A 14,957-nucleotide genomic window follows, 5' to 3' on the forward strand; every position below is an offset into this window, starting at 1 on the left:
GAAGGGAAGGAGCACCAGATTTTACTGTTATGGTTTGCAGGTGCCATGACCCACTCGGAGAGCCCATGAGGTGCCAAAACAGCAGAACCCCCCATAAGTTACCCCCTTTTACGAACTACACCTCTCAATGAATTAGTCTAGGGGTGCAGTGATCATATTGACACAATGGGTGTGTCACAGAATTTTATACCATTGAGCAGGGAGGACAAAATAACTACATTTTTACCCAAATTTTGTTTTAGCCAAAGATTTTACATTTTCACACAAGAAGTGGGTAAAAATTGCAAAACAATTTGTCTCAATTTCTACTGAACGTGGCAATACCCATATGTGGCTGTACAGTGATACTTAGCCATGCGGAGAGACCAGGGAGGAACGGAGTGCTATTTGCCTATTCAAGTGAATGGGTCAGTGCACCTCAGCGTGTTTCCACGGACCATGTGTCCGTGGGCAAAACCGCTATGTCCATTACTTAATGTCAGCACGGGCCATAAAACGTCCCGCACATGTGCATACACATAACATGTATGTGTGTTATGTGAATGCACGTGTTATGAAGTCACCGCAGCTCAGCCCGGCTGGGAACGGAGCTCAGTGACTGGAGGTAACCTCTATGACATCACCCCTGGTCACTGACACTGCATTCTCATCACCGTCCAGGTTGAAAACAAATTATCCCCATTATCCCGCAGCCATGTATTAGGCTGGGGTCACACTTGGCGTAAGACAATACGCCACGTATTATACATCCGTACTACGGAGAAATGTTCCCAAAATATTGATCCGTAGTCAGGGTGTGTCAGCGTATTTTGCGCATGGCATCCTCCGTATGTAATCCGTACTGCGAGATTTTCGCGCAGGCTTGCAAAACCGACATCTAATGGATTTATGTGCTGAAATGTTCGGGAAAACATATATACAGTATATATATATATATATATATATATATATATATATATATATATATATATATATATATATATATATATATATATATATATCATTGAGACACATATATATATATATATATATTCTGTATTTAGATTTCATTCAGCGCGATATCTGTGAACAGCCGGTAATTCAATTGCCGGCTTTTCATTTCTCCTGCACAAACCCGACAGGATATGAGACATGGTTTACATATAGTAAACCATCTCATATCCCCATTTTTTTGCATATTCCACACTACTAATGTTAGTAGTGTGTATGTGCAAAATTTCAGCACTGTAGCTGCTAAAATAAAGGGTTAAATGGCGGAAAAAATTGGCGTGAGCTCCCGCGCAATTTTCTCCGCCAGAATGGTAAAGCCAGTGACTGACGGCAGATATTAATAGCCAGGAGAGGGTCCATGGTTATTGGCCCCCCCTGGCTACAAACGTCTGCCCCCCCAAAAAATGGGGATATGAGATGGTTTACTATACAGGTCCTTCTCAAAAAATTAGCATATAGTGTTAAATTTCATTATTTACCATAATGTAATGATTACAATTAAACTTTCATATATTATAGATTCATTATCCACCAACTGAAATTTGTCAGGTCTTTTATTGTTTTAATACTGATGATTTTGGCCTACAACTCCTGATAACCCAAAAAACCTGTCTCAATAAATTAGCATATCAAGAAAAGGTTCTCTAAATGACCTATTACCCTAATCTTCTGAATCAACTAATTAACTCTAAACACATGCAAAAGATACCTGAGGCTTTTAAAAACTCCCTGCCTGGTTCATTACTCAAAACCCCCATCATGGGTAAGACTAGCGACCTGACAGATGTCAAGAAGGCCATCATTGACACCCTCAAGCAAGAGGGTAAGACCCAGAAAGAAATTTCTCAACAAATAGGCTGTTCCCAGAGTGCTGTATCAAGGCACCTCAATGGTAAGTCTGTTGGAAGGAAACAATGTGGCCGAAAACGCTGTACAACGAGAAGAGGTGACCGGACCCTGAGGAAGATTGTGGAGAAGGACCGATTCCAGACCTTGGGGAACCTGAGGAAGCAGTGGACTGAGTCTGGTGTGGAAACATCCAGAGCCACCGTGCACAGGCGTGTACAGGAAATGGGCTACAGGTGCCGCATTCCCCAGGTAAAGCCACTTTTGAACCATAAACAGCGGCAGAAGCGCCTGACCTGGGCTACAGAGAAGCAGCACTGGACTGTTGCTAAGTCATTCGGAAATCAAGGTGCCAGAGTCTGGAGGAAGACTGGGGAGAAGGAAATGCCAAAATGCCATAAGTCCAGTGTCAAGTACCCACAGTCAGTGATGGTGTGGGGTGCCATGTCAGCTGCTGGTGTTGGTCCACTGTGTTTCATCAAGGGCAGGGTCAATGCAGCTAGCTATCAGGAGATTTTGGAGCACTTCATGCTTCCATCGGCTGAAATGCTTTATGGAGATGAAGATTTCATTTTTCAGCACGACCTGGCACCTGCTCACAGTGCCAAAACCACTGGTAAATGGTTTACTGACCATGGTATTACTGTGCTCAATTGGCCTGCCAACTCTCCTGACCTGAACCCCATAGAGAATCTGTGGGATATTGTGAAGAGAAAGTTGAGAGACGCAAGACCCAACACTCTGGATGAGCTTAAGGCCGCTATTGAAGCATCCTGGGCCTCCATAACATCTCAGCAGTGTCACAGGCTGATTGCCTCCATGCCACGCCGCATTGAAGCAGTCATTTCTGCCAAAGGATTCCCGACCAAGTATTGAGTGCATAACTGAACATTATTATTTGATGGTTTTTTTGTTTGGTATTAAAAAACACTTTTATTTGATTGGTCGGGTGAAATATGCTAATTTATTGAGACAGGTTTTTTGGGTTATCAGGAGTTGTATGCCAAAATCATCAGTATTAAAACAATAAAAGACCTGACAAATTTCAGTTGGTGGATAATGAATCTATAATATATGAAAGTTTAATTGTAATCATTACATTATGGTAAATAATGAAATTTAACACTATATGCTAATTTTTTGAGAAGGACCTGTATGTACACCTTGTCTCATATCCTGTCGGGTTTGTGCAGGAGAAATGAAAAGCCGGCAATTGAATTACCGACTTTTCACTAACACCGCTGCGTATTTCTCGCAAGTCACACTGCTGGTCCGTGTGGAATCCGTATTTTTCTCGCCCCCATAGACTTTCATTGGCGATTTTTTTGCGCAATACGCTGACAAACGCAGCATGCTGCGATTTTGTACGGCCGTAGAAAGCCGTATATTACGGATCCGTAATATACGGCTGATAGGAGCAGCCCCATTGAGAATAATTGTGCCGTATGTTATGCGAGTTTTACGGACGTAGTTTCTGCGCTCTTACGTCCGTAAAACACGCATGTGTGACCCCGGCCTTACTGCGTGGGACACAACGATGGACAGGTATGGTATACTGTTGGTTTATTATTTTACTTTTATTACAGGAGATCAAGAGCTTCGCTTGGATTAGGCATTGCAGTAAGTATGGTTTAATTAAGAATAAAAAAGCGGTCTCATTTTTTTCAAATAAAGGACTTTATTCTGGCTGTGTCTTTATTCACCATAAGATTAGTAATGGATAGGTGTCTTATAGACGCTTCTCCATTACTAAGCCGTTGGCTTGATGTCACCGGTGACATCAACCCCACAAATATTACCCCACTTGCCACAGTTACAGTGCAAGTGGGAAGAGCCGGGCAAAGGGCCAGAATTGGCGCATCTAATAGATGTGCCTTTTCTGGGCAGCTGCAGGCTATTTTTAGGCTGGTAGGGGGTCAATATCCATGGCACCTTACCAGCCTGAGAATACCAGCCCCCAGCTGTGAGCTTTAGCAAGGCTGGTTGTCAAAACTGTATTTTTTTTTTTATTTAAATAATTTAAAAATATGGCATGGGGACCCCTCTATTCTTAATATCCAACCTTGTAGCCCCCAGCTGTGAGTTTTGTCTGGCTGGTTATCAAAAATAGGGGGGACACACTCCGTTTTTTTTTTTTTTTTTTTTTTTTTTAATTACCATATTTATTTACAGCGTAGGAGCGGCAGATGAATACTCCCGTCCGCCGGTCCTGCTGTCACTTATTAGCAGCAGCAGGGGTGTGCTGATAGGAGTAATAGTCCCATCAGCTGCCGTCTGATGTCTCTTTTATCACTTAAATGTAACTCATCATTCTACCCTGCTCGCGCTGATCGCCAACAGGGCAGGGGAGAATGGTGACAGCCGTGTTCAGCACCCGGCGCTGGGGAACAGCGCTTACTGTAACGCTTCTTCCCTGGCGCCCGTCCTTGTGGTACTGATGCAGCACACACATGCCACACGTGTGCCGCAAGTATTACACACATGGACACTAACCTCTCCGGTACCGGAAATATCAGGATGTGTGAAAGGTCTTAAAAACTCGCTATATGTTTGGCTGTTGTCACACACTAAAAGATGGTTTTTATTGCAACAAAATAGTTTTTGCATCGTCACACTTTGAGCGCTAAAATTTTTTAATATTTTGGCCCACACAGTCATGTGAGGTCTCGTTTTTTGCGGGACAAGTTAACGTTTTTATTGGTAACATTTTCGGGCACATGGCATTTTTTGATCGCTTTCTATTCAAATTTTTGGGAGGCAGAATGAACAAAAAATTATTTTTGCATACCTTTATTCTAAGAGCTATAACTTTTTTATTTTTCCACTGATGGAGCTGTATGGGGGCTAGTTTTTTGCGGGACAAGATGACGTTTTCAGCGGTACCATGTTTATTTATATCCGTCTTTTTGATCGCGTGTTATTCCACTTTTTGTTCAGCAGTATGATAAAGCATTGCTTTTTGCCTTTTTTTTGGTGTTCACTAAAGTGGTTAACTAGTGGGACAGTTTTATAGGTCAGGTTGTTATGGACGCGGCGATACCAAATGTGTACTTTTATTGTTTAGATTTTTTTTTTCTCATTCAAATATTTATTTAGTGATAAAATATATACCGTATTTTTCGGACTATAAGACGCACTTTTTTTCCTCCAAATTTGGGAGGAAAGTGTGGGTGCGTCTTATAGTACGGATATAGCATGTGGGGAGGGGGGCAGCAGCGAGTGGGATCGCACTGTTATCCCACTTCAGGATGTCCCTGCTGCCCGGAATCAGCTGCTGGGGAAAGCACATGGCCCCGCTGATTAAGTGCAGTGAATATTTATTAGCTGCTCCCCGCCCACCGCCCACCGATCAGCTGAGCGGTGAGCTAAGCAGCAAATGAATGCTGCACTTAAGCAGGGACACAGTGTTTCCCCAGCACTGATTCCGGGGAGAATCTGTGTGTCCGGGGGAGGAGGAGGCAGCAGCAGGGGCCAGGAGATCGCTGCATACCTGCCTGTGCTGGACGCTGAGCTGTCTGGTGCACAGGGAGGACCTGTGTGATGTCAGAAGTGGGCGGGCTGGAGCATCACATGGCAGCTCAGAGCCCTCCCTCTTCTGACATCATCATAGGTCCTTCAGACTTCCACCTAGAATCTGCAGCTTCCTCTTATGTCCTGCGCTGTGGAAAGGCAACAAGAGAGAGAGGGCTCTGTGTGTGTGCAGCCATGGGATGCTCCAGCTTTTACCTCACAACAGTGTGGCTGGCTGCCACAATTAAGAGGTCAGTCTTTACAAAACACAATAAAGCACTCTGCCACTCCTTTGGTGAACTATAACTCCCAGCATGTCATAGGATCTGCAGGACATGCTGGGAGTTATAGTTCTCCCATGGGATTTTAAAGCAGCACTCCAGTGTTATTTTGCAGTGCTGGAGTGGTGCTTTCACTATAAGTCCTGTGCACCCATTCTTAGGGCTCATTTCCACATGCGAGGCACACGTCCGTATCTCGCATGTGGAAACCAAGCTGTGGAGCCGGCACTCCAGAGCAGAGCATGCGGCCGCATAGGAACACATGGAGCTGCACAGCTCCGCTCCAAAGTGCCGGCGCCAGAGCTTGGTTTCCACATGCGAGATACGGACGTGTGCCTCGCATGTGGAAATGAGCCCTTATACTCACCCTCCAGCGTCTTCATATCGTACTTCACAGACACCACACTGGTCCCGCAGCTTCCAACATAATAACATACTATTATATATAATACCACCACATATAATAGTATGTTATTTATGTTATTAAATATTTTACCACATTTTTTTTGCTTCAAATATTTTTTCCCTATTTTCCACCTCTAAAACCTGGGTGCGCCTTATAGTCCGGTGCGTCTTATAGTCCGAAAAATACGGTATTTTTTTAAAATATATTTTTACATTTAAAAAATATTATTTTTTTTCTGACTTTTTTTTTTTTTTTTTTTTACACTTTGTCCCACTATGGGACAATCACTTTTGGCAGGCTGATCGCTTCTATAGCATGCAGATGAAGCAGCATCATGGCAGCGACAGGGACACCACGTCACACCGCGGGGTCTCCGAAGCAAAGGCAGAGGGGCTGTCAGCCCCTGCACTGGCTTCCGAAATGCTGCAATTGTGTTCAATAGCAGTATCTTGGGGGTTAAAGTGCCGAGAGTGATCTGTGACCGCTCCTGGCACCCAGTGCCGGGTGTCAGCTGTGAGAATCAGCTGACACCCGGCAGTGATTGGCCGCGCACCACCACATGTGCGCGGTTGATCGCGATGACGTACTATCCTGTCCACGGTCAGACAGGCCAAGGTCAAATGGACGGGATAGTACCTCGGATGTCAGAGAGGGGTTGAAGGGGTTGCCTGGGCAAAAGAAAACGTTTCCTTGAGATCTGTTAAAAAGAAACAACAAAAAAAGCTAACTGATACTCACCCACCTAGATGCAGTGCAGGTCGCTCAGTGGTCTGGGATGACACAGCAAGGGGAGATATTTCCATTGCACCAGGAGGACTGCGATGGCTGCAGCAGTAGGTGACCTAAGCAGCACATCGGATGCTCTTCTGATGCAGCAGTCCTGCCGATTGCTGATGGAATGAGGACGTCCTCCTGTCGTGTCAGCAGCACAAGCCACAGAGCCGCCTACTCTGGTTCTAGGGGCAGTATGAATTAGTTTATTTTTGTTTAGTTTCCAAGCCCCTAGGTAAACTTTTTTTTTTTTTTTTTTGCCCAGACAACCACTAAGGGTATGTGCACACGTTGCGGATTTTGCTGCGGATTTTTCCGCAGCGGATTTGGAAAATCCGCAGTGCAAAACCACTGCGGATTTTCACGCGGTTTCTTCTGCGGATTCCTCTGCGGGTTTTCAACTGCACTTTCCTATTGGTGCAGGTTGAAAACCGCTGCGGAATCCGCAGAAAGAAGTGACATGCTACTTCTTTTTTTCCGCAGCGAATCCGCGCGGAATTTTCCGCAGCGTGTGCACTGCGGTTTTTGTTTTCCATTGGTTTACATTGTACACCGCATGGAAAACTGCTGCGGATCCGCAGCATCAAATCCGCTGCGGATCTGCAGCAAAAACCGCAACGTGTGCACATACCCTAAATACCCTAACAGTTGACACCATCACTACCTGGGCCTTTGAATGGCAATAGTGATCTTTAAAAAAACAAAAAAACAACACTTGAAATTTGAGACATTTTAATTGAGAAGGGGGTCTCATGCTAAAATACAAATAAATGGCAGAATTGCTCAACAGCGAGTCTCTATATACATCCAAAAAAGCAAGAAGAGCTATAGCTTAAAAAGTATGAACACTTTATTAGAATCAGCATAAAAGATAAGAACATCCATAAAAATACAAAGGAAAAAAGGAAGGAATTTTATACTGTGGAGACAATGTGCATAATGAACGGACCAGCCTATGAAAGGTAAAGTGCTAAAGAAGGGGTCCTATGATTAGGATTAAATGCAGCGATAAGGCTTGCAGAAGTGCATTAGTTAGGGTGCAAGTGCAGTTTGAAATGCAAGTAAGTGTGAAGGGTTAAATACCCTAAACGTGAAGGACCCCCAGAGAAAATAAGTATGTTTGCTCAGTAGCATAGACACATTACCTCTATAGACGTGGACCGGTTCCCCGACGCGCGTTTCGCGTGCAGCTTTATCGAGGGGTAAGTATAGGAGTAAGTATAGGAGTCTCTATATGTAGATGGGATTAACTGAAGCCAGGTCCGTAGGCAGCAGAATATTTCCTGCAAGTGGGGTCGATATGTCAACCCCAATAATGTGTGACTTTGTATGCCCTAACTAGCGCTTCCGGCCATTGGGCCGGAAATGAGCGCATCGCTGACCCCAGTCATATGATCGGGGGTCAGCGATGAATCGGCATAACAACCAGAGGTCTCCTTGAGACCTCTATGGTTGTTGATGCTGGATTGCTATGAGCACCACCCTGTGGTCGGCGCTCATGGCAATGCAACAATTCTACTACATAGGAGCGATCTGAGCTTCGCTCCTATGTAGCAGAGGCGATCGAGTTGTGCCAGCATCTAGCCTCCCATGGAGGCTATTGAAGCATGGCAAAAAGTAAAAAAAAGAAAATATATATCAGTTTAAATCACCCCCCTTTTGCCCCATTCAAAATAAAACAATTAAAAAACACAAACACACACAGATTTGGTATCGCTGTGTTAAGAATCGCCTGACCCATCAATAAGAAAAAAGGATTAACCTGATCGCTAAACGGCATAGCGAGAAAAAAATTGAAAACGCCAGAATTAAGTTTTTTTGGTCGCTACAACATTGAATTAGAAACAGGCGATCAAAAGATCGTATTTGCACCAAGATGGTATACCCAGATCATGAGAAAGGGAAATGCTACGGGTATCTGAAAATGGCGCAATTTTTTTTAAAGCAAAGTTTGGAATTTTTTTTTCACCACTTAGATAAAAAATAACCTAGACATGTTTGGTGTCTATGAACTCGTATTGACCTGGAGAATCAAAACGGCAGGTCAGTTTTACCATTTAGTGAACCCTAGCAAAAAAAGCCAAAGAAAAATAAATGTGGGATTGCACTTTTTTTTTGCAATTTCCCCGCACTTGGATTTTTTTCCCGTTTTCTAGTACAGGACATGCTAAAACTAATGAGGTCGTTCAAAAGTACAGCTCGTCCCGCAAAAAATAAGCCCTCACATGGCCATATTGACGGAAAAATAAAAAAAAGTTATGACTCTGGGAAGGAGGGGAGCAGAAAACGAAAACACCCCTGGTCATGAAGGGGTTAATATATAAAAATAATTTTAATAAAAAGGAAACAAAAAACTTAAAGGGGTTTTCTGGTTTTGGACCCCTATCCACCAGGTGGCTTACTTACCCTCTGCTGCTACATCTTACAATTTGTTGCCTGCAGAGCTGCCTTCCTATCAACAAGGCATCCAATCTGAGTTCAGTGGCTCAAGTCGCCAACTTGGAAAGCGCCACTAAGCTCAGTGATTGACTGCAGTACCACCAACGCAACATTGGCGCTGTCCACAATAGCAAACTCTAGAAGCGGTGAAAACTCTGCACTGGACCCAGGGAGGGTGAGTAAAGCTATTTTTTATTTTTTTTTTTAAAGGGAACCTGTCACCTGAATTTGGCGGGACTAGTTTTGGGTACTCCGGAGGACAGAGAATGAACTTCAATCCAATATTGCGGCCAGCATGCAGCCAGCGGGTAAGGAAAGGGTGAATCAAACACCCGAAAACCCCGCCCATATGACCCAAAACCGGTCCCGCCAAATTCAGGTGACAGGTTCCCTTTAATTCCTGGAATTGGATTTGCCCTATAAAAACTATTTGTTGCACTTTGTGGTCTTTAAGTTATTCATTTTCCCTTGATCATATTCGTAAGGGGGTCAGTATAAAATATAACTTTTAATCAACTAGTTAAAGGGAACCTGTCAGCAGGATTGTGCACAGTAACCAACAGAAACTGTCAGGTTGGCACCGTTATACTGATTACAATGATACTTTGGTTGATGAAATCTGTCTTGTGGTTGTTGTGTAATCTTTATTTTCAGTTTTGTGTTAATGATATGCTTGTGCCCTATGGGGGGGGGGGGGGGGGGTCTTCATGCGGTGCTCTGATTAGTATTCATAATACAGACTGCTGACAGGGCACTGATCCCTCATTGACCTGCCTCCTAGTTTACATAATGAATAGATAATCTGTACAATAGTGAAGAAAAGAAAATCCCTTCTGCAGGCGTCAGCCGTGGCACCTGCGTTGCAGCATCATCACATTTAATGTCCTAGTAATAACTGTTCTGCTATAGCTGCTATTGTGCAGGCCGCACCATTTTTCTGAAGGAAAAAAAATTTACTCCTCCAAGATGGGGCAGTCTGCGCAATAGCTATCGGATCTCCCTACACATCGATAGCTGCTACTGCACAGGTGCCATTATCACATTGTTTTTTATTTTTTGTACTTGCTCAATAACATCAAGAACAGTTATTACTAGGACACTACCGTGTTTCCCCGATAGGAAGACACCCCCGATAGTAAGACGTAGTGGGGGTTTTAGTGGGGTCGGCTAATGTAAGACGCACCCCCGAAAGTAAGACATAGTACTGTACGTTGTAAAAATATAAGCCGTACCGGTACCTTTTGCTGCATTAACTGCGGGATGCGGACGATTCAGCCACTGGTAACCAGGGTAAACATCGGGTTACTAAGCGCAGGGCCGCGCTTAGTAACCCGATGTTTACCCTGGTTACCAGTGTAAATGTAAAAAAAAAAAAAAGTGAGGTGTCATATCTTGTTTTTTCCAGAGGTGATTTTGGAGTTTTTGGGCTGTCGGGACAGAATACAGTGGCTCTTCCTTTGCCTTTTGGTGTTTTTAATCCTTCCATCTCCAAGTTCTAATGGTCGCTTCGCCGGAGGGCGCCCCAGTGCAGGCTGCAGTAGGCCGGCTCTGGCGGCGGGTCCATGCCGGGTGGAGTAGATGAAGCTGGCCGCTGCTTGCTGCTCCGGAGCGCACAGTCCGTGCGGGGGATGGTGCACCGGGCCGGGGGAGGACAGGACGTGCAGGTATCCGTCGCCTCCTGCGCCAACCACAGCGCCGCCCCCGGCCACGAACCCCCCGGAGAAGCTGGAGCATTTGTCGGGGAGCAGCAGCTGGTCGTGCCCGAGGTGGCTTCCCTTTCTCATGGTACGGAGCCGCCGCCTTCTCCGCTCTCCTCCTTGTGACCCCAGTAATCCGCACTGCCCGGCCTGCACCCTACAAATAGCCGGGGCTGCAGTTAGAGCAGGTGCTGAGGTGAGCTCGTCGGAGGGCTATCGAGCACTGGGGGAGGCAGATGGAGGCGGATTGTACGGCTGTGTGTGCTCGGGCCCCAGCTCCGACCTCCCTGCCACCGCCACGGCTGAAAAATGGCTCCAGGTCAGCTGACAATGAATGAAGGGATGCGGTTTACGTGCGAAGGTCGGAGCTGGGGCCCCGAGCACACACAGCCGTACAATCCGCCTCACGAGGAGAGCGGAGAAGGCGGCGGCTCCGTACCATGAGAAAGGGAAGCCACCTCGGGCACGACCAGCTGCTGCTCCCCGACAAATGCTCCAGCTTCTCTGGGGGGTTCGTGGCCGGGGGCGGTGCTGTGGTTGGCGCAGGAGGTGACGGATACCTGCACGTCCTGTCCTCCCCCGGCCCGGTGCACCATCCCCCGCACGGACTGTGCGCTCCGGAGCAGCAAGCAGCGGCCAGCTTCATCTACTCCACCCGGCATGGACCCGCCGCCAGAGCCGGCCTACTGCAGCCTGCACTGGGGCGCCCTCCGGCGAAGCGACCATTAGAACTTGGAGATGGAAGGATTAAAAACACCAAAAGGCAAAGGAAGAGCCACTGTATTCTGTCCCGACAGCCCAAAAACTCCAAAATCACCTCTGGAAAAAACAAGATATGACACCTCACTTTTTTTTTTTACATTTACACTGGTAACCAGGGTAAACATCGGGTTACTAAGCGCGGCCCTGCGCTTAGTAACCCGATGTTTACCCTGGTTACCAGGGGACTTCGCATAGTTGGTCGCTGGAGAGCTGTCTGTGTGACAGCTCTCCAGCGACCACACAGGTTTTTTTCCCAATGTAAGACACCCCCCCCCGAAAGTAAGACATAGTGGGACTTTTGAGTGGTAAAAGAAAGTAAGACGCTGTCTTACTATCGGGGAAACACGGTAGTAAAGGGTTTTTTTCTTCAGTATGTACAGATATTCATTATGCAAACTAGGGGGCAGGTCAGTGAGGGATCAGTGACCAGTCAGCAGTCTGCATTATGAATACCTAATCAGAGCACCACATGCAGACCCCCACAGGCCGCCCCGGAGCACGGGCATATCATTAGCTCAAAACTGAAAATAAAGATTAAACAACATCCACCAAGACAGATTTCATCATCAAGGTATCATTGTATTCAGTATAACGGCGCCGACCTGACACTGTCTGTAGGTTACTGAGCACAATCCTGCTGACAGGTTCCATTTAAAAACTAAAATTAGGACACAAAAAATGCATGACATATTAGATGCATTAAAATCAAGTCATGCCGTTTCCCCAAATAACCAAACAATCACCAGCAGGGTGGATAAAAATCAATGTTTTTTAAAAAAAATCAAAAAAATCGGATTTTTTTGATTTAAATCGGATTTTTTTGATTTAAATCGGATTTTTTTCAATAAACTGCTTTTTGAGGAAAATATTTTACCATCCAAAGGTTCTTCCATCATGAGATAAAGCTGAGTTGTTTAACTCAGTAGAATAAAGGCTGTATATGTGTAACATTCACAATGCCATGCTCTTCCAGAGGTTTCTGTAGGATGCTGACTATCCAACAAGTTTGGGCATGTCAACTGAATGGAAAAAGAAACTAAACCAAAAGTGAAACCAAGCTAGAAGTGTGGAATTAAAGGGGCAGTATGAACAAAATGTGGAGGCTATTAATAGTTTATACAATTAAGACATGCTGCTTTTAAACACCTACCTATTGCCATATAGTAAAACAAAAAAGATTTTTACTTACTTTGGGGTCCCCCCCTCACCCTGGCGTTAGATCGTTGCCCCTAGTTTCGTCCGTGTAACTATGGGCGCACATGCGCACTGCTCTCACTTCTCATTTTAATCGTGATTTATATTAAAAAAAACCTTTTGATTTAAATCAGTGATTTAAATCATGATTAAAATCATGATTTAAATCGATCCGATTTAAATAGAAAAAAATCTTTTGATTTAAATCGTGATTTAAATCATGATTTAAATCGGCGTGATTTAAATCAATCCACCCTGATCACCAGTAGGTGTACCAAGGGGAAAGTAACAATGGACTATTCTACAGCTATAGGATCAAGCTCAGAAGGTCCTGTACTGTGCAAATAGAGCATGCTTAAGGCTATGTGCACACGTTGCGGATTGGGGTGCAGAATTTTCTGCACAAAATCTGCATCTCCTGGCAGTAAACGCAGGTGCGGATTTGATGCTTTTTTTAATGCGGATTTTGTGCGTTTTTTTTTTTTACCCCTGCGGATTTCTATAATGGAACGGTTCAGAAACGCTGCAGTTCTGCACAAAAGTAGTGACATGCTCCTTTTGATCCGCAGCGGTTTTCATGCGGATTTTTCCGCACCATTAGCACAGCATTTTTTTTTTCTATTGATTTACATTGTACTGTAAATCACTTTGCAGATGTGCAGCGTTTCTGCACGGAAAAAACGCTGCGGATCTGCAGTAAATCCGCATCGTGTGCACACAGCCTGTGTGTATAAGGAGGGAACGTTTACCCAACACACACCATAACCACAGAGGGTCTGATTAGAGGTCTCCAGATGCATTTCCTCACAACCTGAGGAGCCTTCAAAACTATTTGCTTGGATAGACCACCATCATATAAGGTTGGATCAGAGCCAGGAGTGGTCACTACAGGAGCCGTGGACCAGGTGGTCTGGTGCCCCTTTTAGTACATCAAGTTATGAGGACATAAAACCTCTAATCGGACCCTCGTTCTGGTGTGCGAGGGGTTTCCCCTCGGTACACCCACTGGTGATTGTGCATGGTTATGTGGGGCATTGGAATGACTTGATTTTAATACACCTTATATATGGCGTGTCATGTTTTTTGGGTCCTTGTTTTGGTTTTCAACCAGTTGAGCAAGAGGGTTTTTTTTTTTTTTTTTTTTTTTAAACCCCTTTTTAATATTGATATCACCTTCACTATGGAGGGGTCTGTGTACTGTTAGTTGCTACTTTTCTATTCTCCAAATCTAGCAGAAAAATATAAATGAATAATAAATACACAGAATTTGGCCCCACATATAAAAAGGGAAACGCTTTAAAGGATGGCAACAACCCCCCCGGTTCAGTCACCGTAGAACGAGTACCTCAGCCAGAGGACGTGGTGTCGCCCCCACAGCGTGTACCAGAGCTATCGCCACAGGCAGGCCCGAGCACACCCCAGCGCCATTATGCGGCCCGCACACCAGGCCCCGCCGCGCTCCCGCAGCCGCGTCACTCCGCAGCCAGGCCCCACGGACACGTCTGAGGCACATGGCAGCGCCGGCTCCCTACCTGAAGACATGATGGCGGCGATGTGGCGGACACTGGAGCAGCAGAAGATCAGCCCTGCGCTCAGCTCCGACAATCACGTCACGCTAGAGAACGTAAGAACGGCGCGAAATGAGCGTGCGTCCCCACGTGAGGAGGCTCGGCGCTGTCACGTACAGAACTCCCGGAAGGATACGAGTGACGTAGGCCAGCGCGCGGGGTTACTGGTCACGTGGTTAAGTTATTTGCGTGTCGTAAAGTGACAGAATTTGCGAGACTTAAAAACATGCGATAACTTGCAGTTTTCCATTTTTTTATTTTTATAGAAATGGTCTGTATGGACCCGGGTTGAACATGGAGAGGGAATGGTTTCCTGCATGTTATATCGGATGTGTGCCGCTCACATTGGCAGGAGAGCAAAGGGAGACGGTGGCTGGAATGTATGGGGTCTCTAGCCCCGCCCCCAAATAATCTGGAGGGGAGTGCGGTCTTCATATGGATGCAGTAGGAGTGAGAGGAGCTGTGCAGCATGCCGCCCAACTGTGCAGGACCA

General features: G+C 45.5%; 1 protein-coding gene across 1 annotated transcript in view; it reads right to left on the bottom strand.

Annotated features, from left to right (window-relative positions):
• Positions 1–14,619, bottom strand: part of TAF15 (TATA-box binding protein associated factor 15) — an 87,806-nt gene extending 73,187 nt beyond the window's left edge. Inside the window, exon 1 of the mRNA XM_077296270.1 lies at positions 14,429–14,619. Within this exon, the coding sequence (XP_077152385.1) occupies positions 14,429–14,438 (10 nt within the window). The 5' untranslated portion in view covers positions 14,439–14,619. The remainder of the gene's footprint in view (positions 1–14,428) is intronic.
• Between the last annotated feature and the right edge of the window lie 338 nt (positions 14,620–14,957).

This window comes from Ranitomeya variabilis, chromosome 3, assembly GCF_051348905.1.
Source record: "Ranitomeya variabilis isolate aRanVar5 chromosome 3, aRanVar5.hap1, whole genome shotgun sequence".
In the NCBI taxonomy this organism is placed as follows: domain Eukaryota; kingdom Metazoa; phylum Chordata; class Amphibia; order Anura; family Dendrobatidae; genus Ranitomeya; species Ranitomeya variabilis.